This window comes from Acinonyx jubatus, chromosome C1 (assembly GCF_027475565.1).
Source record: "Acinonyx jubatus isolate Ajub_Pintada_27869175 chromosome C1, VMU_Ajub_asm_v1.0, whole genome shotgun sequence".
NCBI classification, from domain to species: Eukaryota; Metazoa; Chordata; class Mammalia; order Carnivora; family Felidae; genus Acinonyx; species Acinonyx jubatus.
The window spans coordinates 166,782,773-166,805,942 of NC_069381.1; the positions used below are offsets into that span (position 1 = coordinate 166,782,773).

The 23,170-nt window shown below is 37.9% G+C and overlaps 1 protein-coding gene across 6 annotated transcripts in view; it reads right to left on the reverse strand.

The window, feature by feature from the left end:
* Positions 1–23,170, reverse strand: part of LOC113595080 (uncharacterized) — a 160,538-nt gene that overhangs the window by 46,722 nt on the left and 90,646 nt on the right. Inside the window, exons 7-9 of one of the 6 annotated variants that reach the window (XR_008295466.1) lie at positions 6,375–6,422; positions 3,577–3,662; positions 1,372–2,811 (exon numbers count right to left, since the gene is read on the reverse strand). Coding sequence is in view for 4 of the 6 variants with exons in the window: in XM_053215406.1 (XP_053071381.1) it covers positions 5,405–5,435; positions 6,375–6,422 (79 nt within the window). In the remaining 2 variants the exon portion in view is untranslated. The other 5 variants (XR_008295465.1, XM_053215405.1, XM_053215406.1 and 2 more) reach the window with 5 other exon arrangements.

Here is a 23,170-nt window from a genome sequence, read left to right on the forward strand (position 1 = left end):
AACAAAAAACAAAGCAGGCTCCAGGATCTGGGCTGTCGGCACAGAGCCTGACACGGGGTTCAAATCCACAAGGCATGAAATCATGACCTGAGCTGAAGTCGGACGCTTAACTGACTGAGCCACCAGGTGCCCCAGTATAAAATAGGTTATTAATAAAAGTTAGGAATCCCAACTTAGATTTTTTTTTAAATAAAGTTCTTTTTTCCCCAGGTAGTCAACTAAAGATTTATTCTTTCCCCCACTTCAAAGGAAGGACCATCAAAAAAATGCTCCAGTCTTCTCTTACCTTCCCAAAGAAAACTTTTAAGAATAATGGTCCTTTATTTTCTAGTTCTCTCTGACTTTAGGGAAGAGCTTATCTATTTTAATTTTGTAATTTAAAAATGTTTTACTTTAGTATCCACTGTGTACCAAACAATGTATAATTAGATTATGGAAACAGAGAAAAATGTCTCCTGAATGCAGAAAGTTACCATCTCAGTATTGGAAAAGGTAGTTTGTTTCTAATATTCTTGATCATATTTAAAATTTAATTTTAAGTGTTATAAATATTAGAGTTAAATCTTTTGTTATCTTGGACATATTTTATAGTTTTCTAGAAAAATTTGGTGAGGATAAAGTGAGGGATATGTGAGGTCTGAGGAATTCTGTGCTCCCATTTCTTATTTTGTCAGTAGACAAATATAGTGTTTGTATAATTCTCTTTTCTTAGTTATTAGGTATTGATTAGTTTTTCCTGGGCTATGAACAAAAGTAAATGTGACTTTTTGTGAAACTCACTGTTTTAATACCTGGGGTTTTTAACAAATTGGCTCCAAAAGTAAACACAAGAAGCTGAAGTACTCTCCCAGAACGTGCAAAAAGTGAAGATTAAATGCCCAGGAATGAGGTTTTGAAACCTGTAACAAGCATCCAATATTTCATTGAGCTCTTCTGGACCTCAGTTACTCCTGTCAGCTATGAAACCAGTGTTCAGAACCCCAAGAACGACGTAGCTCCCATTCTCAACTGAACCATACCATCAGAGTTTAGGAAGCAACTGCAGTGTTTCTCAACACATACACCTGGAGGCTTTTCTCAGTCACCTTGAGAGATCTGAGTAAAGAGAATTTGTTGATTTATGTGTAAATCATGATTTCCTAGAAAACATGGTTAATTTCAGGTTCTGTTAGGATGTCTGGACAGCAGCTGAGTGGGCTTAGCAGGAGAAGTGGTAAGGTGACTGGGACACATGGTGAAATTCCCTAATATAACTGGAGAGTTTTATTCTATTCTATTCTATTCTATTCTATTCTATTCTATTCTATTCTATTCTATTCTAAGTTTATTTACTTGTTTTGAGAGAGACAGAGACAGCACAAGTGGGGTAGGGCCAGAGAGAGAGGAGACAGAGAATCCTAAGCAGGCTCTGTGCTGCCAGCACGGAGCCTGATGCAGGACTCAAACCCATGAACTGTGAGATCATAACCTGAGCAGAAACCAAGAGTGGGATGCTTTAGTGACTGAGCCACCACGCACCCCTCTAGTATAACTGGATATTTTAGACAGGTAAGGAAACTACCAAGAGGTTCCCTGTTGATGTGTTGATACAAGTACTCATTTAGTGTGGGTCTTCACTTGATTTAAATTAATCTTCACCACTCCAGCTAGGATCTTTAATTTTTAGAACTATCTTTCAAAAGCAAAGGAGAGATCTAAGTACTGCCACTTATTTCTAGAAACCACCAGGAAAACAACTTTTCCAGTTTTATTTTGTATATTCACTTCAGTTTGCTCATTGTATTTCATCACTGAATTTGTCATGGAATGACTTCTGAATCCACATCTGAGCATTGGGATTATTAAAGTTTATGGATATTTTACCTTTTCCCCCAAAGAATTTAAGGCAGCTTATAAAGTAAAGTTTTTCTACTTCAAGGCTGTGTCCCAAATGCAAGAAGTCTTTAGATTTATTTAAAAACTTTTTTTTTAATGTTTATTTTCGAGAAAGAGACAGAGACAGAGTGTGAGGAGTAGAGGGGCAGAGAGAGAAGGAGACACAGAATGTGAAGCAGGCTCCAGGCTCTGAGCTGTCAGCACAGAGCCCAATGTAGGTCTTGAACTCACGAACCGCAAAATCATGGCCTGAGCCGAAGTCAGACGCTTAACTGACTGAGCCACCCAGGTGTCCCTAGATTTATCTTTAAATAATGATGCAGAACATGTGAGATAACCTGAAGTGACAGATAAGCAGCAAAACTAAATTTTACTTTCTGTGCTGATTTTGCACTAGTATTATCATCATAGGTAATAATCAGGAGTGTGCCACCTGAAACTGGGCAGAGCTACTGGGCTAGCCAAAGTCAGTACAACACACCCAGGGGTGTTGTCACAACGCCCTGGATTTCACCACCCCTGGGTGTTCACAAAGAAGGGATGACACTCAAAAGTATGCAGCCAAACAGTAATTGTTAGATGTCATCTTCTGCTGGGAAATAAGATAATTAAATAATTGTTTTCAAGCTACCACTTATGGATACTATGGCCTCTCTCTAGAAAATCATAACCCTTCAAGTGGACCAAGCTCATACTTTATAGCATATGACTTTTTAGGATTCTGCAGTGTTTAGCTTTTGAGATTGAAGTTTGGGTACATATCAAAGAAGCACAGCCAATTTGGCATTACTCAGAGCCTGACCAGCCAACCAGGACCCCTTCAGAAGGTGATTTTCCAGTCTGAATTTTTCAGGGCCTTGGTATCCCCCTCCTATTTCCTTCTCCATTATGTTGATTGCATTCATGGCTTATTAGTGGTGCCAGCAGAAATGTTGGCTGAAAAAGTCAGGAAAAGCACAATCAGTCCAAACTGAAGGCCACTAGGCATATAGATGAAAGATTTGGGGAAAAAGGAATTATGGTTTTAAATGAGTTTTTAAAATGTTTTCAGATTTTATTAACCAATAATGTCTTTGAATCTTATTTATGAAAGAAAATAGATCTTTCTGTGTTCCTCTCAACCTAGTAATGTGCGCCAGTGAATCCCATTTTTTACAACCAGGAGGCAAATATCCACCTTTCCCCGGTTTTCTTATATTACTATCTCTGATTTACACTTCTTCAAGGAAGATTTTCTCTACTTGCTGCCATCCTATTGATTCCTCAGCTTTCCCGGGGGTCACCAAGTCTTAATAATTGCTAAATCCAATGAAAGCTTTCAGTCTGATCTCGCTAAGCCTCTGCTACATTTGATGCTATGACTCATTCTTTAGTTCTTGAAGCTCTCTTTTTCTATAAAATCCATAAGACTATATCCATCCAGCTACTCTTGTATTATTCTGATCCTTCTCTTCCTAGCACCTCTCCTTCCACCCACACAAATGTTGCCATAACCCTAGATTATGTCTTCCATATGCTGCACTTCTCAGACTAGATGCTTCACCTGAGTAAAACTGCCCATTTTGATCGAACTGATACCTATTTGCTAATGACCCCCACATATTTATCCAGGCTCAGCTCTCAAGTTATAGATTTCCATATCCAGTTTCCTGTTGGTCACTGTTACCTGTATATTTTACTGGCCTCTCAAACAGAACTGACCATGTTGAACTTTGGTCTCTTCTCTTCCATTGGTCACTCTTTGAGGACTCTCTTTCCTTTAGTGTCTGCACCAAACTGCCAAATACCTAAATTAAAAATCCAGAAGTTTACTTTGTTTGTTGACTGCATGAAGGTCAAGTGTTGATTGGATATTGAAGTGTGCCTTATTCAAGGCTCTTGAATACCAGTATCTTTTGATTTATCATTGCTACATCTTTTAGATCTTTATGATTTCTTTCCAAGTGCTATCTATTTAAGATTCATTAACAATTATAGCTCTTAAAAACCTTTGATACTAATAGTTCTTACAAGCATTTAGTTTTCCTTCCTACATAGTTCTTTCAAGGGCTTTAAGTTATACTTTTATAGAAAGTTATACATTCTCTGCTAGCACCCTGAAAACCCCTGTTTACAAAGAAGGAAGGAAGGAAAGAAGGAAGGAAGAGAGAAGGGGGGGAGAGAGTGGAAGGGAGGAAAGAAGGAAGAAAGGAAAGGAAAGGAAAGAAAGAAGAAAAAGAAAGAAAGAAAGAAAGAAAGACAGAAAGAAAGACAGAAAGAAAGGGAGAGGGAAGGAGGAAAGAAGAAAAGAAATAAGGAGAAAGAAAGGGAATACAGAAAGAAAAGGAAGAAAAGAGAAAGCTAGCTCAACACACACCTCTGGTTCATGGACATGCCAAGTTTCTTCTGAGATGATAAGCTGCCAAGCACCAAAGTACTGTAACTCATCATCCCCAGTGAATGAGAGGAAGAGGTGGTGTGGAAAGAACATCCTGTTTTCCAGAACTTCAGTGACTGAAGTGCTGTCATCTCACGTTATTTTTTTTCTTATTTTTGCATGTGTTTCATCTTATTCTACCCCCAAAACTACATGGTTGACATAGGTAACTAAAATCCAGGTTATGCAAAGAAGCTAGAGCATAAGAAAAGCATGGCAGTTTAAGTGAATTCCTTGTCTCAAAGCCTAAGAGGTAAAAAGCAGGGAAGTTTAAGTGAATTCCTTGTCTGACAGCCTAAGAGGTAATGGAAGCACACAAAAATGTCCTAGATCTCACAAGCACCATCTTCTGGTTTCTGGAGATCTTTGAATGGTGTGATGCCAAACTTGCTGACTTTTCATAAGCCCTCCTATCTGAATTACTGTATTAGAGTCAATTTATTTCTATTTTTAGAAAGATACTTAGTTTGAGAACATCAACCAGGTGAATTCTCATTAATAACAATATTGTTATTCTATAAAAAGAAAGTTCTACTAGCAACTTGAATGCCAACTCTGTGTTAAGTATGTGGTAATTATTTTATAAATGTTCTTTTACTTAAACTACAAAATAACATTCTGAACTAAGGTTCATTATTCCATTTTTAATATGTGGAAACCAAGGTTCAGAGGGCATAAATAACTTTCTTAAGGTTATGCACTTGGTAAGTACTGGAACTTAGATGAAATGTAAGTCTGTTTTTGTCTAAGCTTAAGTACTCTAAAATTCCTTTGTTCTTTTTGCTAAAATAACACTTGTTTAATTTGACTCTTAATGGGAACCTTGGACGTTTTTAGCCTAAATAAGCTATGCATTCAAAGTGTTAGATGTGTTATTTCAAATTTTCGAAATGAATGATACATTTATTGCCATCCGAGTCTCAAATGCAAAAATTTGACAAATGTCAGCAATAATTAAATGTTATTATTTGATATTTAAGATAATAACAAAAGTATTTTTATTCACAAGGAAGAATAAGAAGTACCTTTTGCTTTCATGGATCATAAAACCTGTTTGGGTAAGTTAGTCCCTATGTTTGTGACGACAGCTTACCAAGTTGATAGTGCTTATCTTTATGGCTCTTCAGTTGAACTTGATATTGATCTATGAAATGAAAGGATTGGAGGAGCACTAACTTCATATTGCTTGTTTACTCATGAAACATGATTTTATCAAACACATGAGGAATGGTACTTAAAGAAAAGATGACACTGATCTTTAAGATCATTTGAAAATTCTGTTTGATTTCAAATCTGCAAGATGCTTACTTCTTCAGAAACTCACTCAGAGGAAGCAAGTCTTGAATTAGAAGACAAAAATCATTAACTGGGAACTCCAACCTGAAGGTTCCAAATTGTTTAACCATCATAATAGGGGAGAACACATTCTTAATATGAAATTGAATTTTTTTTTCTTTTTAAGGGCGGAGATGATTTTATCTTGTTTGAGAAATGTTTGGGATTTTAGTCATTTTACTTTAATAAAAAGACCTGACTAAATACCATCTTTGCCACTTTTTCAAGTTCATCTACATATAGAAGATTATCTTCTAAAATATTAAACTGTGATTAATTATACTTTCCTGCACATTATCATCTTTAAAAACATTAGTTAGAGATGAGAAATTAGCTTATGTCTTTTGCCACTTAGAAACAAAACCAATATTCCACCTGTCAACTACTGGGAGAAGAAATACATAGGTAACAAAAATAATTCATTTATTCAAATTCTCTCTTTGTGAACACATAAAAAATAAAACAGACATTCTTCACTATGAGGCCATACCATAGAGTCATAACTTTCCAGAATTGTGTCAAGATATATTTCAGATTGCAAAGAGAATATCATATTGGTATAATACTTAGATTCAATCAAATAAGCAGATAAAATTTTATGGGATACATCTGATAACAAGTGGTATAATTCAAGAACAACTTTTGAGTTCACTTAAACCTAGTTGTACTATATAAAAAGACAAAGGAGGCACTGAGAATTTAGCTGGGTTTCAAACCCATAAAGCTGGCTCTCAATAGCATGAGTCACCCAGAGATAAAGGCATCCAGTGATTTACTTGAATCATTCATTGCCAGCCTGGAAAAGATTTTGGAAATTAGCAGTGTCCTCACTTTTTTGATGGCATGGCAAAAGAAAGGCTAATTCATGAAAAGGAGAAATCCCTTTCATTTGACATTGGATTTCCTCCTAGCTCAAACACAAATGGCATTACTAACAACAAAGCAACATGCTAGGAGGCTAGATGGAGATTATGTGCCTTTAAGAATAGGCTACCATCTTTTGAGCATAACTAAAGGGTGACCTGGTAACTTTGAGACTATAAATGATCTCATTTGACAGACTATCCTTCTTGTCTAAAAAAAACAAAAAACAAAAAACAAAAAAAAAACATCAATAAGACTTCACTAACTTCCCAGGCAGCTGTGCTTTCTTGAACTTGACAGTTTCCATTTTTACTCTGTGAATGATTTCTTATCCTGGTTAGAATGTATGATTCAGGTACATGCAGATTCTTTGTGGAGTTTTAGGATGATGAAGTATGCTTACAACGAGAGAGTACATTATCCACCATCTTTGTTCTTTGAAGATGTTGACAGTCTGGCTATCCTCTGGCCTAACTGAGAAACTGGGCCATGCTAAATTAACCACAAACTCATCATCATGACACTAGATGGTATTTGCATCTCCTCCCCAGCGCTGGCACTGCCTCTTCTGATTTCAGGAAAGGGGTCAAGGCTCATGAGAATGGCAATGCATGGTTCAGCTAGGCCCATACAGGGTCCCCTCTCCAGTAGAGCAATGATACACTCTGTATGCTGGGACCTCTTCAGAGATGGAAGGAAAGAAACAGGCAATAGTTTCTTAATTCCATGAAATTGTTAATCCCAGACTTGAGGAAAGACCAGAAGGTGATAAGTTATTTTTCTCTAACTTGAATGTATACACTTATCAGGATATATCTATAACAGTTGAGCTGCAGCCATGCTTTTTGGCCTCTATCTTTGGTTCCTATTCCAAAAGCACCAACCTGGTGTTGACAAGCTGTTCTTACCCTCCATGGCTGCTTCATGGCTGAAATGTGAATGTGTTTTACTGTGTAATTAAAAGCAACTCTTCCTTTCTGTTTTCTGGTTGCCAAACTGGGCAGCAGTTGTTATTTCTCCTCCATGTTCTTGTTCAAGGAGTTGGTTTGCAGAAAGGATGATTCCAATTCTGGCCTTGGTTTCCCTTCAACCTGAAGTGTCTCTAACTGGCACAGTCTCCTGATACTTGGACTGGAAGTAAACTCATTTTACAACTGGTTTCTGCTAGTCTGCTCATATAGTTCCTAGTTTAATAATAAACCTTTTTTGTTGCTCTTAACACAATTTGTAAATTACTTCCCAGAGCCGCCCTTACTAAATGTCTGTGACCTTATTGTCAAGAAAGTCTTGACAAGCAGAAGCTGCTGCCTGGGGGTTGGAATGTACTACTTCCTGTTCTTTCTCTCCAAGCTGAAGCATTCTATCCAAACAAAACTGAACTTGGTGCACATGTGGCCCAAAGCTAGCTTGAAATGAAACTCTCTGAAGATGAAAAACTTTACACATTAACTCCTGGTTCCACTCCATCTACTTACAGTGCCTAAGACCACAAAGAGGGCCTTGTAAAAAGAACCAAAATAAACAAAGGGATGGCTCAAGCTGTGAACTAAGACAAACAAGCAATCAACAGCCACAGATAGCATCAGATTAATTGCTGCTGATATCCGACAAAATGCAAAAAAACTACAACAATGGCATAGTACTGTTTAAGTCAACCACCCCACAGCCCTGCCAGGACACTACTCAATCTTAGGGTATTTCAATATAAGGGAAATCAGTACTTGAACCCCAACCCAACTTGCATATGACCAGAAGGAGCAGAAGAATCCTATGTCTTTACTACAAAAATATCATGACAACAGAATGGACACTCTGTTAGAAAAGCCTGGGATCTCATCTTGATGTTTTCCTTGTAGCCATGCTCCCAGTTTTTCTATCAATAATTTACTTAAGATACAACATGAGCCCTAGCAAAAGGGGTGCATAGCCAGATATTAAACTGTGAAGGCTTGCTTTCTTTTCTTCAGGAAATAAATTAACAATAAATCATAATATAAATGGAGACAGAAAAATTACAAGCCAATCACTGGGTGGCTTCCCCCAAAAGGGCAAATGTAAGGGAAGACACCTCACTTTTCCAAGGGGAGATGCCACCCAGGAGAAGAAAGACATGGGGAAAAGAGGAGTTAGAAAGACCGTGACTCTGGTTCTATGAGATGATAGTAACTGCCCAGGAGATGGCTGTATGTGGGAACTCAGAAAGCTGAGCTCCAGAGCTATAAATCTTTTGGTCTTTGACCAGGCAGAGCATGAAAACCCATGACACTTGTGGAAGGGCTGCCTTCCCCCTATAAACCTCCATGGCAGGCTCTGCCCTGGCTCTAGCAGTGGTCATTGGAATAGTGGGCCTTGCCTCTGTCTTGTTCTGGGCCGGATTTTAAGGATGGAGACTTTGTGGCATGCGAAGTACTTCCCCTTACTTAAGCCTATGTTCCCCCTGGTGAGATGCCCAGCACCTAGCATTCAGAAGACATCCCAAGGTTAGTGTGCAGCATAGCAGTGCCCAGCAGGACAAGTACAATATAAACTTAATTTGTACTGCTTTACATCTGTGGGGTGGCCAAGGCTCAAAAGAGTTATACCTCACAGGCCTCGCTTGCTCAGCTGGAGGAAATCTACTGGGATGACCCCACATATCACTAGGGCATGAAAGTACTTCCTATTCCTCATCCCGAATATTTGCATCCATGGAGTTGGATACCATCTTTACCCCTGTGGTTGCTACAGAAGCTGGGGTTTGCTCTCACCTTGTATCATTTACTCCAACTCTCCAAGGCCAGGTTCCTAAGTCACTAGCATCACTGCTCTCCTTTGAGAGAGATGAAGCTAGGCAATATTCCCCTTCTCCTGACTCCACAATTTCCATAAAAGTTAGGGAATCCTTGGATATATAATCAGGAAGAAATGGGAGCCTTAGATGAGGCACAGAAAAAAACTCTTCTTGCAAGTGGAAGGCACACTGAGGTCATCAGTTATACACTGTGGTGATTGACAGAGGAGACCCTCAGCATATAGAACTATTAGCGTCCAAAGTGGGAAAGCCCTGGGTAAACCAAGAGGAACTGGTCATCCAGTTGCAAAATGTATAGGGAGTCATCTCGTTTTCCATATATTCAATAAAACTTTAATTTGGAACTTGAAATTTTAATTCACAAAGAAGCTGATAAACTCATGCTTGACCAATTGTATTATAGGCTTATAGGTAGAATACAATAAATTTAAGAGAAATAAAATGTTTCCCATAAGGACTTACATATGGATTTAGGTCTATCAATTTAGCATCATTCTCAAGTTGTACTTTACAGTGAGATTCAAGGCCTTCAACTGAATTGTTCTATTAGAATAACTGTAAAGATTATAACTAGGATTTATGTACTGCTATATGACTTGGAAAAAATTTTAGATCCACTTACTTAAAATTTACATTAATCTTGAGATGTTACTCTCAATCATATTTTGTTGATGCAGAAAGGCAAAAGGCCACCCAGCTCATAAAGGACAGAGTAGGATCTCAAATGTAGATCTGCTCAACTTCAGAGCCTGAACTTTTAAATTCTTAAGGAACATACAAACAAAGGGAATAGCATGTGTAAAAGCCCTGAGGTAGTTTAGAGAGCTTAACATTGTCAAGGAACAAACAGTTTAGTATAATGTGATGAGAAATTAAGCCACAGAGTTTTGTGGGGTCCAGAAGGCAGTGTGCCATAAGAGTCTTGTTAGAGTTTGGCCTCTAAAATAAGGGAATGAGGGGCACCTGGGTGGCTCAGTCGCTTAAGCGTCCAACTTCGGCTCAGGTCATGATTTCGCGGGTTCTTGAGTTCAAGCCCCACATCAGGCTCTGTGCTGACAGCTTAGAGCCTGGAGTCTGCTTCAGATTCTATATCTCCCTCTCTTTCTGCCCCTCCCCCACTCAGGCTCTGTCTCTCTCTGTCTCAAAAATAAATAAACACTAAAAAAAAAAGAAATTTAAATAAGGGAATGGGATGATAATTAAAGCAGACGAATAAAATTATCAGACTTGAATTTAGAAAGTTTCTTCTACTTCTTTGTGAAATATTTACCTAGGGAGATCAGTTTGGAATCTCTTGAGGTTGTTCAAACAGGCAAAGATGGTGGTTTAGGCTAGGGTTGTGGCAAGTGAAGATGGAGAGAAGTGGATTGATTGGAGAGATCTTTAAAAGGTAGAATCAGTAGACTTAACTGGATTTGGGTAGTGAGGGGGAAGCGGATGTCAAGAATGACCTCAAACAAGGTTCCTGGAGGACCAGCAAGACAGCTGTTAGAATGATGATCTTTCAGAGGCATTATAACTCCACTGGGTAACTTAGTGAACTATAAATACAGCCTACTGTGTACAGTGCTAAAGTATACAATGGCCATGAGTGGAAACTGAAAAACAAAAATGTCCTCTCTACTAGTGTGTGTGTGTGTGTGTGTGTGTGTGTGTGTGTATTTAATTATCAGAATTTAAATATCCTGCCATCTACCAAGTAATAAATTATTAAGTTTGAAGAGAAAAAAATAAAATAGCTGGGAGAACAAAAATTGCAGAAAAGTTAAAAGAGGTTTGTTATTTTCACTGAGAACATTTTCTTGCTTTGGCCAGTAGAAGTGAATTAATAAATGAATATGTTTCTATCTACATGTTTTTAATTTTGAAACTCATCCCTCTCCTTTCCCCCTATAGTAAGTTGAATCGCACTCACAAAGATTCATTTTCACCCAAACTTCAGAATTTAACCTTATTTAAAAACAAGGTCTTTGCAAATGTAATTAATTAAGGATCTCAAGATAAAATCATTGTGGACCTTAATGTGGATTTTAATCCAATGACTGGTGTCCTTAAAAGAAGAGTGGAGAATACAGAGACAAAGGAGAAGACCATATGAAGACAGAGGCAGAGATCCATTACACAGCCACAAGCCAAAGAATGCTTGTGGCCACCAGAAACTGGAATAAGCAAGAAAGGTTTCTACCCTGGAGCCTTCAAAGGGACAATGGCTGGGCTGACACCTTGATTTTAGATGGCTAAGCCTCTAGAATCTTAAGAGAATATCTGTTGTTTTAAGCCACAAAGTTTGTGGTAATTTGTTATGGCAGCCGTAGGAAACTAATACACCCACTAAATAAATGTTGAACAAATGGTTTGCTATTGTCTGTGGTTTGGTCCAACCTTGTTCCCTGGTTTCTGGCAGAAGCAACGGGGAGTATGTGATACACTTTTCAGTAAGATACACTGGCAGAGAGAAGACTTGAATGGGAAAATGAATTCAGACTTAGACACGATGAGTTTCAGTTGCCTGTGTCTTATCTAAGTAGAGATGTTAAAGTGTCAATTGGATATATTGTACTGTAGCACCTTGGTCTAGACAGCCTAAATATGCTGGGAGTTTTCTGTGCACAAGTGGTATGTGACCCATAGGAGTGGTTCTGATTGCCTAGGAAGTAAGTTTTGCAAAAGAGAAAGGTTCACCAGGGAGCTCTATCATTTAAACATGGGTGGGAAATGAAGAGATGCTAAAGGAGACTGGAAGGAAACAGTAGAGAAGGCAGAGAAAAGCCAAGGGAGGAGGGTGGCATTTCAGCCAGGGGAGAGACTACTTGCCTGTGTTGAGGGCTGAGATGTCAAATATGAAACAGATTGAACATGGCCATTGGCATTAGCAACACGAAGATTCCTGGTGGCCTCAGTAAGAGTGGTTTCAGCAGAGTGGGATTCATATTGGAGTAGCTTGAGAAGTATATACATATTTGAAATATTTTAATATGTTTTCTAAAAGGAAGTGAAAGTTCACAAATCTTGGCTGTGAAGGAGAGTGGGATAAGAGAATGCACGTGTGTGTGTGTGTGTGTGTGTGTGTGTGTGTGTGTCAAGATGTAAAGGACTTGGACATATTTAAATTCTGTTGAAAGGGAAATGTGAGAGGGAGAAATGTTTGAAGGGAATTAGCTTCACGAAACAGTAGTAGGGAGAGAGATGAAATAATCAATAGTGCAAAGTTGCACACAAGGTGATTGGAAGTGGATTCTCAGGACACACGGAGGAAGGTGGCCTTAGATAGGAGGAGGGACGTTTCCTCCACCGTGACTGCAGGAAAATGATGACAGGTGGGAGTAACTGTGGATGTCAGGTACAGATTTTGTGAAGGGAAGTGAGTTACCCTCTAATGTATGTCTTTTTCCAGAAAGTTAAAAGGTTATGCTTTAGTTTTTTTCTAGTTCATTCTCCACACTACTACATACTGATATCCTCCTCAATGCCTACAAATTAACCTAAGTAGATGATATTTTAGGATTGTGGTTTCTCTAAAACTTCAGACTGCATAGCTCTGTATTTGACAAAAGTGTCAGTGCACTATACTGTTCTAATAAAATAAAAAGTCTTGTAATTAATTTTGGTTATTAATTATCTCTAGAAAATAGCACACATATCCATAGAAATATATTTTACTACTTTCCTGAGACAAATTATAACACTTTCCAAAAGAAAAACAATATGCATATTCATGGAAAAAATTGCTTTGGGGACTTCCTAATGGATTCAACTGAACTTTTAGAAACGTAAGCAGTCATAACTGCTGTTTTGTAATTATCCTCAAAGTAAATTGAGTAAATACTGGAAGGTGGGTTGCTCATCTAATTGCACACAATGCACAGCAAGTAGATAGGTGTGGAGAAGTGATTTGGTTGGTAGGTAGGCAGTGAGACTACTTAATATCTTTTCTACTGTTCCTGTTACCAGGCACAGGATAAGCTGAATTTAGATGCTAGCTATTGATTTACCCTTTGCGTTTTCTGGCCCCTGGCATGTGAGAAGTCTAATATCATGCCTGAGAAACACTGAATAATAAACCAGATACTACCTTGAAAATGTGTGTGGTCCTTTTTTTTATGAGCTATTTTTCTCCCAAACTAATCCTTTTAGTCCCTTATTAAATTCCTTATGGCATATTCACCCTCAGGAACAGGAAAAAGTACAGAACATCCCCACCCATTTTCTTTGCAATAGTAATCACTGCCTGATAATGGTGTGGTACAAATAGCCAGCATACTTGGAAATCAAGACTGAACTACTAATAAATGTTAATTGATTATTTAATCTAGTAGATTTGTTTTGTTGCTATATGTGTTAGCCATCTGATCTATGGTTAATAAGCCACTCTATTCAAGCTCATTACTGTTGGAGATAGGCTCAGTGAATTTTAGTAAAATTTGCCACACTTTATCTCTTGCTTTATAAATCACAGCATGTACCATAATTCATTTCAGTAATGTATTCATAGGGCAATTGTCTGGCTCTACATGTAGTAGTAAGAAAGATTTTCTGTTAAAACCCAAGTGCTGTTCACTTAAAGATATTCTATATTTCATTAGTCTTTTGATGATAACAAAGTTACTTTCATTTACCTTTTGAAAAGTTATACTCCATCTGCATATAGATTTTTTCAGTTCCTGAATTTTTAGCTAAGGTCTTATAATTCAGTTTTTACATTATCATTTAGAGAATATTGGTTTTAATTATTAAACTAAGGGAAGTTAAAAAATGGTGATGCAGAGAACATTATAAATTTTCAGGATTGGCAAACTGGGTTCTTATAGGCCCCTAAAATGTCACTGGAAACAAACAAACAAACAAAAACAAAAATAAGAATTTAAAAACAAGGGCTTAGGGTCATATACAACTCACTGTAAGACCTTCAGCAGATCACTTAATGTCTCTGAACTTCTGTTTTCCTGACTACACAGTGAAAATATCGGACTAGATGTTTCTTCTAATGCCCTGTCTAGCTCTACTATTCCCAGGACAACCACACTTTACGGGGCAGACAATAATAACTATAAATTATGATTTTTTATTTCAGAAAAAAAGCATGCACACTAAATTAATATAAAGTAAGGTAGGAGCATAGTACAATGAAAAGGACACATGAATCAGACTGGGGTTCTGATCTTAGCTTCACCATTCATGGCTTTAAGCAGTTCATTTAATGCTCTCTGGAAGTTTCCTCACTTATAAAATGGGGGTGGCCATTCCCCCTTGATGTGGCTATGACAGCAAATAACCAAATAGATGCACAGAGCTTAGCATAGTGACAGACAAGATAAGTTCTCAACAGAGGTTAGTCATTATTTTTGTCATCTTTGTCAGAGAGGACTGCCATGAGTGAAAAGGCATCCAGTACAATTTAGGTGCTCAATAGACACTACCCATTCTTGAATAAATGCGGAAGTCTAGAGGTGTAAGACTATTCAATATATACAGAAGTCTAGAGGTATAAGACTAGTCACATGGTATGAGAAAAGAAACATTACAAGTGGCCAGATCATGAGAATGAGGCAAGGAGTTTCTCAATAAGGTCAGTAATCCCATACTGGGGAAGCAGGCTAATGATATTGACTCAAAGTTGAAATACACTGTGGTTAGCATTAAAAAAAAATAACAGTTTAGAAAATTAAGTAAAATGAATCAAAAGGAAGTAAAAGCACCTCCAAAAACCAGGAAGCTAATTCACTCAACAGCAAAACCCAGGGAGGTGGGAAGAGCAATTGAGAAAAATTAATGAAGCGAGAATTCTTTCTTGCATCCAGACACAAGCAAGAGGCTGTGCAGAACTCTCATTAACAGACCTGCCATGAACTTACTTTACCTCCTTTGGCTGCTTCCCCTCACTATGTTTTCACACAAGAGAATACTGAACTTGTAATCCAAAAGCTCACTCTGCTGGATGCATCTCTGAGCCTTTAGAGTCTATGCTTTCCTACCTGAGGAAGCACTGTAATGAAGAATTATGCAATGTGACCTGCTCCTGTGTAATCTAACTAAAAAAAAAATACAACCCTTTATTCCTAAATTATAATTTTACAGTTTAACCTTCCAATGGCTGATTTCCTTAAAGTAAGCCCCTCTCAATGTCTGCCCCAGCTATATCTAAGAGTTACTTAGAGATTTTATGATCCCTGGCACAATCCTTTTAGCTTCTTCTATTCTTATATATATATTTTTCCAGGCCACCATTGATTTTGCTGCTGCTTACTCTTAGGAGGTAGTCATCTGAGAAAACTACCCTCTATTGGCATTGCTGCTCTTAGAAGTGGGCAAGGTGTCTGCTCTGACTTTCTTCTAGCCATGTTCCATCCTATGCAGTAAGGCATTCACTGGGCCTACCTGCCCCCTTCTAGTTCATGGTCTGGGTACCCAGGACTCCAGAATCATCTGTCCAGAGAGACTTCAGGCTTCAACCCTGGGCCCTTCATTCTGATGCTACAGCATGTGAATGTGTATACCCTATAAGCTCAAGGGGCAGCAATGGTAGCCATTTGCTGTGAGCTTATATATGGAGTTTGGAAACGTGGCCTGGGATATCCATGCATGGGTGAACAAGAACCCTCCTCATATGGGACAGAGCCAGCATGGGAAGAAAAACGGAATGGTTTGGGGCAAAAGATGAAAAAGAGAGAAGAGGATTTTAAATTTTAACTGGCCTCCCAGGCCATTATGAAGATAGGAGGCAAGGTAGGAGGTTGGGACATATTCTAGACAATTAGGTAGTTTGATTCACAATGTTTAGATATTTGGGCATGGGCGTACATGTTTTCTTCATACTCCTGTCCAGGCCTGTGGACATTGGGTAGGCCCAAATGAGTGAGGTGGTCACCACAATTACCACCTCTTCAACTCTAGGGAGGGCTCTGCCCTTGGTAATTCCTCTTAGGGCAAGTGATACCAATCCAGATTTTAACACCTAAAAATAACCAAAGTCTAACACAGAATAATAAACAGCTGTAGTCAGCAATGATTACTTTAAGACCAGCAGACCCAACTGGATTGTAGAGTCCCTGACAAGCTCCTGCAGTGTCTGGTATTGTGAAGACCAGCTCAATTCCACCAATGAGAATCTCTCCACATTTCCAAACTCCAGTCTAAGCTCAACTCTTTATTATTGTTATTCTTGTTCTTGTTTTAAATGAAGTCAGACTTGTTTTATTGAAACCAGAATGATTGACAGTAAGGCTATCTGCTTTCTTGAGATAAGATCCCACCTACCCATCCCACCCCCACTTGTGTGTAATTTGATCCCAGTGGCCTGGAAGAGATCATCAAAATTGTTCTCTCCATTTCCCAAAATACTGATCGCTTTGTCTTAACTAGCACATGTTTGCACTACTGAAAGAGCAGTCCAGGAAGCAGAGCATATGCCTCAGGTCAACTCCCCATCATGGCCTTACCTGTAATAGAAGGAGGGTGTGAAAAAGTGTGAGACTTGCAAGTCCCTCCTGTCATAGCCTGGCCTCGGCTCCCACAATCCTGTGAATAACTATCTAGACAAAAAAAAATTACATATTTTCCAAGAACAAGACATCCTTGATTTTGAGGCAGTCTAAATCAAGACTGGGTGGAGGGGACTTCTCTACCCTCTAGGGGCAAAGTCCTGCTAATATTCTCAACTGTAGAATTAAAAAGAATTCAGTTTATCAGTTGGAAGTCACAGCACTTGGTTAAATCCTTATAATCCAGGCTTTCTGAAAATACGGGCCTTCATCTGTATCTATATCTGCAAAATTTAAAAGGCTCACCAAAGTGAATTCTCCCAGTACAAAATGAGGTATGTGGTATAAATCACCTGCTACCTCTCTCTGCTTGACAATTTTCAAATTTCAAAATCAGTAGAATAAAATCTCTACCATACATTATTAAATGTGTTTACTACTAAAAACATTGGTATTCGTTACTAAAGTGAATAATAGTATCTGTCCTGTCTGTATCATGGACTACTGGGATGATTGAAAGAAAAAAAGGATGGTATGTTAGGGTAATACAGTAGCACCATGAAGTAGGAGGAGCTCAGTGACATTTCTGTTAGCTACTTCACAAACTGTATGTGTTGGTTTCAAAAGCAGATTGCAAACCATAAAATGGTAATCCAAAAGCTAGGTAATTCTATAACCTTTCCTTTCGTACTGAGGCTAGCTGTTTTGGAGAACATATTTGAATTCAATTCGATGTTTCATTGAATTTCTCCTATGCACAAGTCAGTATGATAGGCATTGAAACTCAGACCTTGGCCCAAAGCAACATTTTCAGTTCAACTGCTTAGCTACATTTATAACACCTAGTCTAAAAAATATGTCAGAGCTCTGTTGCTGCTGCTGAAGACCAAGGATTTCTTTTGTTCTTCTCTATTTTCCTCCTTCATTAGTGTACATGACCCAGGAGAATGTTAGAATCTGCCTTCATCTAACAAGTGAATTGCTTTGTTTTGTTACATGAACACTAGGTGTAAGACACAGCTATAATGGTAAAGACTAGATTACAGAATCAGTGGACCTGCTTTCAAATTCTTTTTTTTTTTTTTACACGTATTTATTTTGGAGAAACAGAGTGAGACAAAGTGTGAGTGGGGGAGGGGCAGAGAGAGAAGGAAACACAGAATCCAGGCTCCAGGCTCTGAGCCAGCGGTCAGCCACAGAGCCTGATGCGGGGCTCGAATCCACGAACTATGAGATTATGACCTGAGCCGAAGTTGGACGCTCAACTGACTGAGCCACCCAGGCGCCCCTCAAATTCTTAACAGCATCATTAAATCAGACCTTGATCATATGTCAAATTGGACTAAGAAAAGTACCTATCTCAAAGGAGTGCTATGAGGATTAAAAAGGATAATGAATATAAAGCCCTTAGGATAGTAGATTCAAATGTGAATCATTTAAAAAGAGTAACTACGTTATTTCTGAACTAGGTATTAAAGGAAATACAGACTGTAAAATGAGACCCTAATGCTAAGTATAGAATCCTTCTGAAAGGAGCAAACTAGGGGCACCTGGGTGGGTCAGTTGGTTAAGCATCCAACTCTTGATTTCGGCTCAGATTGTGATCTCATGGTTGGTGGGATCAAGCCCCATCGCAGGCTCTGCACTGACAACACAGAGCCTGCTTGGGATATTCACTCTCCCTCTCTCTCTGCTCCTCTCCTGCTTTCTCTCTCTCTCTCTCTCTCTCTCAAAAGAAATAAAATTTAAAAATTAAAAAAAAATAAAAGGAGTAAACTATACATGAATAATGTGGTTCACAGTAAGAGACAGGGAACTCTGTTATCCACAATCCCATCTATGCAGAATATATCTGGGAGATGAGAAGTGAAAAATGAACCAGTGCAGCTAAATTAGGTATCACAAAGTACATATATACCATGTACAAGTATTATGGGCACAAAATAGATGATGAGCAATTGACAACATATTATTATAATATTCTACCATGGTAATCATGATTTTTCACAGGTAGCTCTATTATTGAACTTTCAGAGGGAGGGTTATTTTATCCATGCTCATGTGCAATGGGCAAAGATACCCCAATTTGGTCCTATTATAGAAATTACATTGTAGAAGTTCATTCTGCCAGTCATCATGTAAAAAACACACAGAGATACACAGATTTCAAGGCCACAAAGGCAGAGCAGCTATTCACAATCACTCAATCCCTGCCCATGTCAGTAGAGAACACTGAAGGAAAGCGAACTCCTTCCTGATAAGACAGCTTTTAGAGTCTAAAATTGAGCAGTTGTAGACTGATAGAAAATGTCCTGGGAAACAGCAATAGAGGTCCTGAGAGAAGAAAGAAATGTGAGCTCATACACATAAGGAGTTTAGACCAATTCTGCAAATGTGGGAGATTTTTAATGAAAGTTAGTTTTTATTATTATTGTTCTAGGAAAAGAACTTGGACACACCAAAGAATATCTGTCAAACCTGATATAGACAGTTTGAAGAATGTGTATAACAATTTTGAAACCTAGAAATTTAGAACCAAGGAGCATGTAAGAATGTTTTGTTTATTTAAAAGGATCAATTCCTTAGTAGACAAAGGAACTCAATCCTATTGAAGACCTTTTGTAGTTGATACCATGTTTAAGTAAAATCTGGGTAATCTGCATACGCAGTTATCGTTTAGTTTTACATTTGTCATGGTATAAAATTCCAGTTTAAGACTCTTTCAGGTATTATTATACCTGATAATATCTGGATGGACATAACTACAGCTGTTCAAGTTCTAGGGCCCACCTGGAGTGGGCAGATCAGATAAGCAGGCCACCTCATATAAAGCTGCCTTAAGATGCTTGTTGGGGCATGCTTATAATACAGTCATACAATGAGTCATATATTCAAAGATGAGCTCTTCTAAGCCCTTATTCAAAATCCATTTAGTTCCCCTTTTTCTAATTTAGCAACAAACATTTACTGAACTTCAAATACCTACAAGGCCAAGAATAAGTGTCTGCCCAGCCAGAGTAACTTTATACTCGTAAATGAAATGGCAAAAGTGTTGTGGGGAGCAATGAGTGCCTTCAGGCCCCTGAATTAATACCTTTGCCTGAAGATCTGTGTGAGATGGAAAAATAATACAGTTTTCCATTAAAGATGATTTTATTTTTTGGATTTTGAATATCTAATTCTTAGGTTTGTCAATCACTCCCTTTAAGAAGGAAATGCTGCTTTCCTGTTAGCTCTCACTTGACTCACCTGAACTTTTGAAAGCACTTATATACATTCTCTGCTAGTACATTGATTTTAAAAACTTTTTTTTAATAAAAGTTAATGACTCATAGGGTAATCTGTGTGACTTAAACACAATGGCAACCTGTGTAGGTGGTTATTGTGTGTCATATACTGTGCCTGTTGTGTATATTTTTTCTAATTAGTCATACATCCTGAAGCAGTTAAGGATGTCTGTGGGAAGAAATATGAATTGCACTAGGACTGCTCTTAGGCTGACCTATGGTGAACTTGAATGAGTAAAATACTCCCTGGAGAGAAAATTGCTCACTGTATAAGGTAGGTGTATTCATTTCTTTCAAGGCAACAGGATACATTTAGTATCAAAGAAAAGAGAGTTTATCAAATATATCCTGAGTGAGACCCTCTGGTGGTTTGCTGTTTTTCAGGCTCAGTTTCCTAACTTCTGAGATCTGTCCTGTAGAAAGAGAGTAGTCCAAATGCTGAAATTGATCAAGACCTCAAATTCTGTTCATGAAGTCTTCCTGGTGAAGGGATGAAAAGGAATTTAATTTAGATTTTGGTAAGCAGTCTAGGATAATTTTTAGAAAAACTGTAAGGCCATCAACTTGTATTTAATTTGACCTGATAAAATTTAATTACTCTCAGACAAAGCAAGCTCTTTCTAATTAGATTTGATGTGAAAAAATTAAAACACAGCATATTAACAAAGGAAAGTGATCTCCAGATAATAAAAGCCAGGAAAATTACATGTTGTACTTAAAGGAGTGGTCTGGAAAGAGCACTGACAGCTAAACAAAGGAAATTCAGTGTGGTAATGTAGGAGGAAAGGTGGCCAAAGAAAAGAATACTGTGTTAATGAGCTTCTGGGTCAGTGTCTAAGACTGTGGAGGGAAGTAAAGAATAAAACCTGAGCATTAGAAGAAAGTCTCGGTGATCTACAATCATCCCATTATACACAGATGAGGGAATAGGTCTCATACACTTAGGTGACTTGTCCAAAGACACAAAACATGACAACGTATTGCTGTTGAGGATGTAGGAAAACAAACAAGCTCTTATTGATCGCTGGTAGAGATGCAAAACAGTTTGGCCATTTCAGAAGGCAATTTCTTACAATACTAAACATAGTCTTACCACAGAATCCAGCAATTTTACTCCTAGGTATTTACCCAACTGATTAAAATATGTATGTCCACCAAAAAATAATGCATGTGAATATATGGAACAGCTTTATTCATAATCATCCAAACCTGGAAGAAACCAAGATATTCTTTAATAGGTGAATGTATAAACCAAACAGTGAACATCCATACAATGGAATGTTATTCAATAATAAAAATAAATGATCTATCAAGAAACAAAAAGACATGGAAGAATCTTAAGTACATATTATATCAAAGAAGTCAGTATGAAAGGCTAAATACTTTATGATTCCAATTATGATATTCTGGAAAAGGCAGAATTATAGAGACAGTTAAAAAGATCAGTGATTGCCAAGGGTTAAGGGAGAGAAGGAGAGCACTGAACAAGTGAAGCACAGGGGATATTTTAGAGTGATGAAACTCCTCTGCATGATACTATAATAGGTTCATGTCATTATACAAATGTCAAAATCCATCACAATGTACAGTATAGAGAGTGAACCTTAATGTATGCCAATTAAAGAAAATCATCTCGGGGGGCAGGGGAATCCCAGGATGGAATATGTGATGTGACAAAAGAATGTAACTGTATCACACAAATGTGCAACGACACAACAAATGTGTATTGCAAATATCACTGAAGGGGGGAGGAGAAAAGTTACTGACCTATGTAACTTTGGAAATGAGTGGGGTCTGTTAAGACTTAAAAAAGCAAAGGAAACTGTATATAAGCACTGTACTCTAGTTGATGAAGTTGTTTCCTACAGCAGTACAAGTTAACAATTTTAATACCATTATATATGTGTGCTGGAATTGAACAATGGAGTAAATGGATGATGGGTAACAGAACCAGATTTCTCACTGTCGAAATGAGAGGTTACAGACAAGCAAGGGGAAGGGGTTAGAATAATCTATGTGGTAATAGATTAGAGTTGGGAATATTAGTATGAACTCATAGTGTAATATAGCTGCAGATGGGTATATATACAAATATTCCTAGATATGTGTATATACATGGGCTATTATTTACAGTAATGTCTCCTTACTCCATCAGCCTGGAGGGCTAGAAGCAAGGACACCCCAATAGCTGGACACCAAATACCCAGACCTTGGTTTCTCATACCATTTGCAAATAAAAGGAATGAGAGCTTTCGGGAGAAATATCTGATTCTAGGACTAGAAATATATATAAGACTAGAACATCTTGCAGTGCCAGAAAGCATGGAACTATTCAGGAAACAAACAAATCAAAACAAAGCACAATGACATAATGATATAGGTATGTCAAAGGGACACAGGAGCCAACTGAAAGAGTTCCCAGTGGTAAAAACTAGGACAATCTGAGCAAAAAAATAATGTTGGATTATAATCCAAACTATAAAGTAATATCCATGAGTCAATATAGATACAAATAAATGATCGAATAAATAAGAAAATGAAAGAGAGAAACTCCAAATAATTTACATAGATATTCTGCCTTCAAGAAGGTAGAGCAAGACTCCCCTCATGTGCTCTATGCATAGGGACCTCCTTCCAAAGAGGATATGATAAAAGGTGAGGCAGAAGAGATTAACTTCACAATGAAGACACCTGACAAACACCATCTCAACTAGGAGTCAACAGTTAACATCAACAGTGATTTCAACATACTGTCATGTTGATAACATAAACCCTTGATATGATGTGATGAAAATAGCATTGCACCTTGACGGTCTTCCTTCCAAAAAACATAATCCCAGGCTAATCATAAGAAAAACATCAGTCAATTCCTAATTGAGGGACATTCTATAAAATTCCTGACCATATGCCTCAAAAATACAGCAAAAACAGGTCTGAAAAACTACCACAGTCAAGATGAGTCTAAGGAGATACCATGACTGAAATATGGTATCTTGGATGGCTTCCTGAAACAGAAAAAGGACATTAGGTAAAAACTAAAGAATTCTCAATAATGTGTAAACTTTAGTTAATACAAATATGTCAATATTGGTTCATTAATTGTAACAAATGAGCTATACTGATG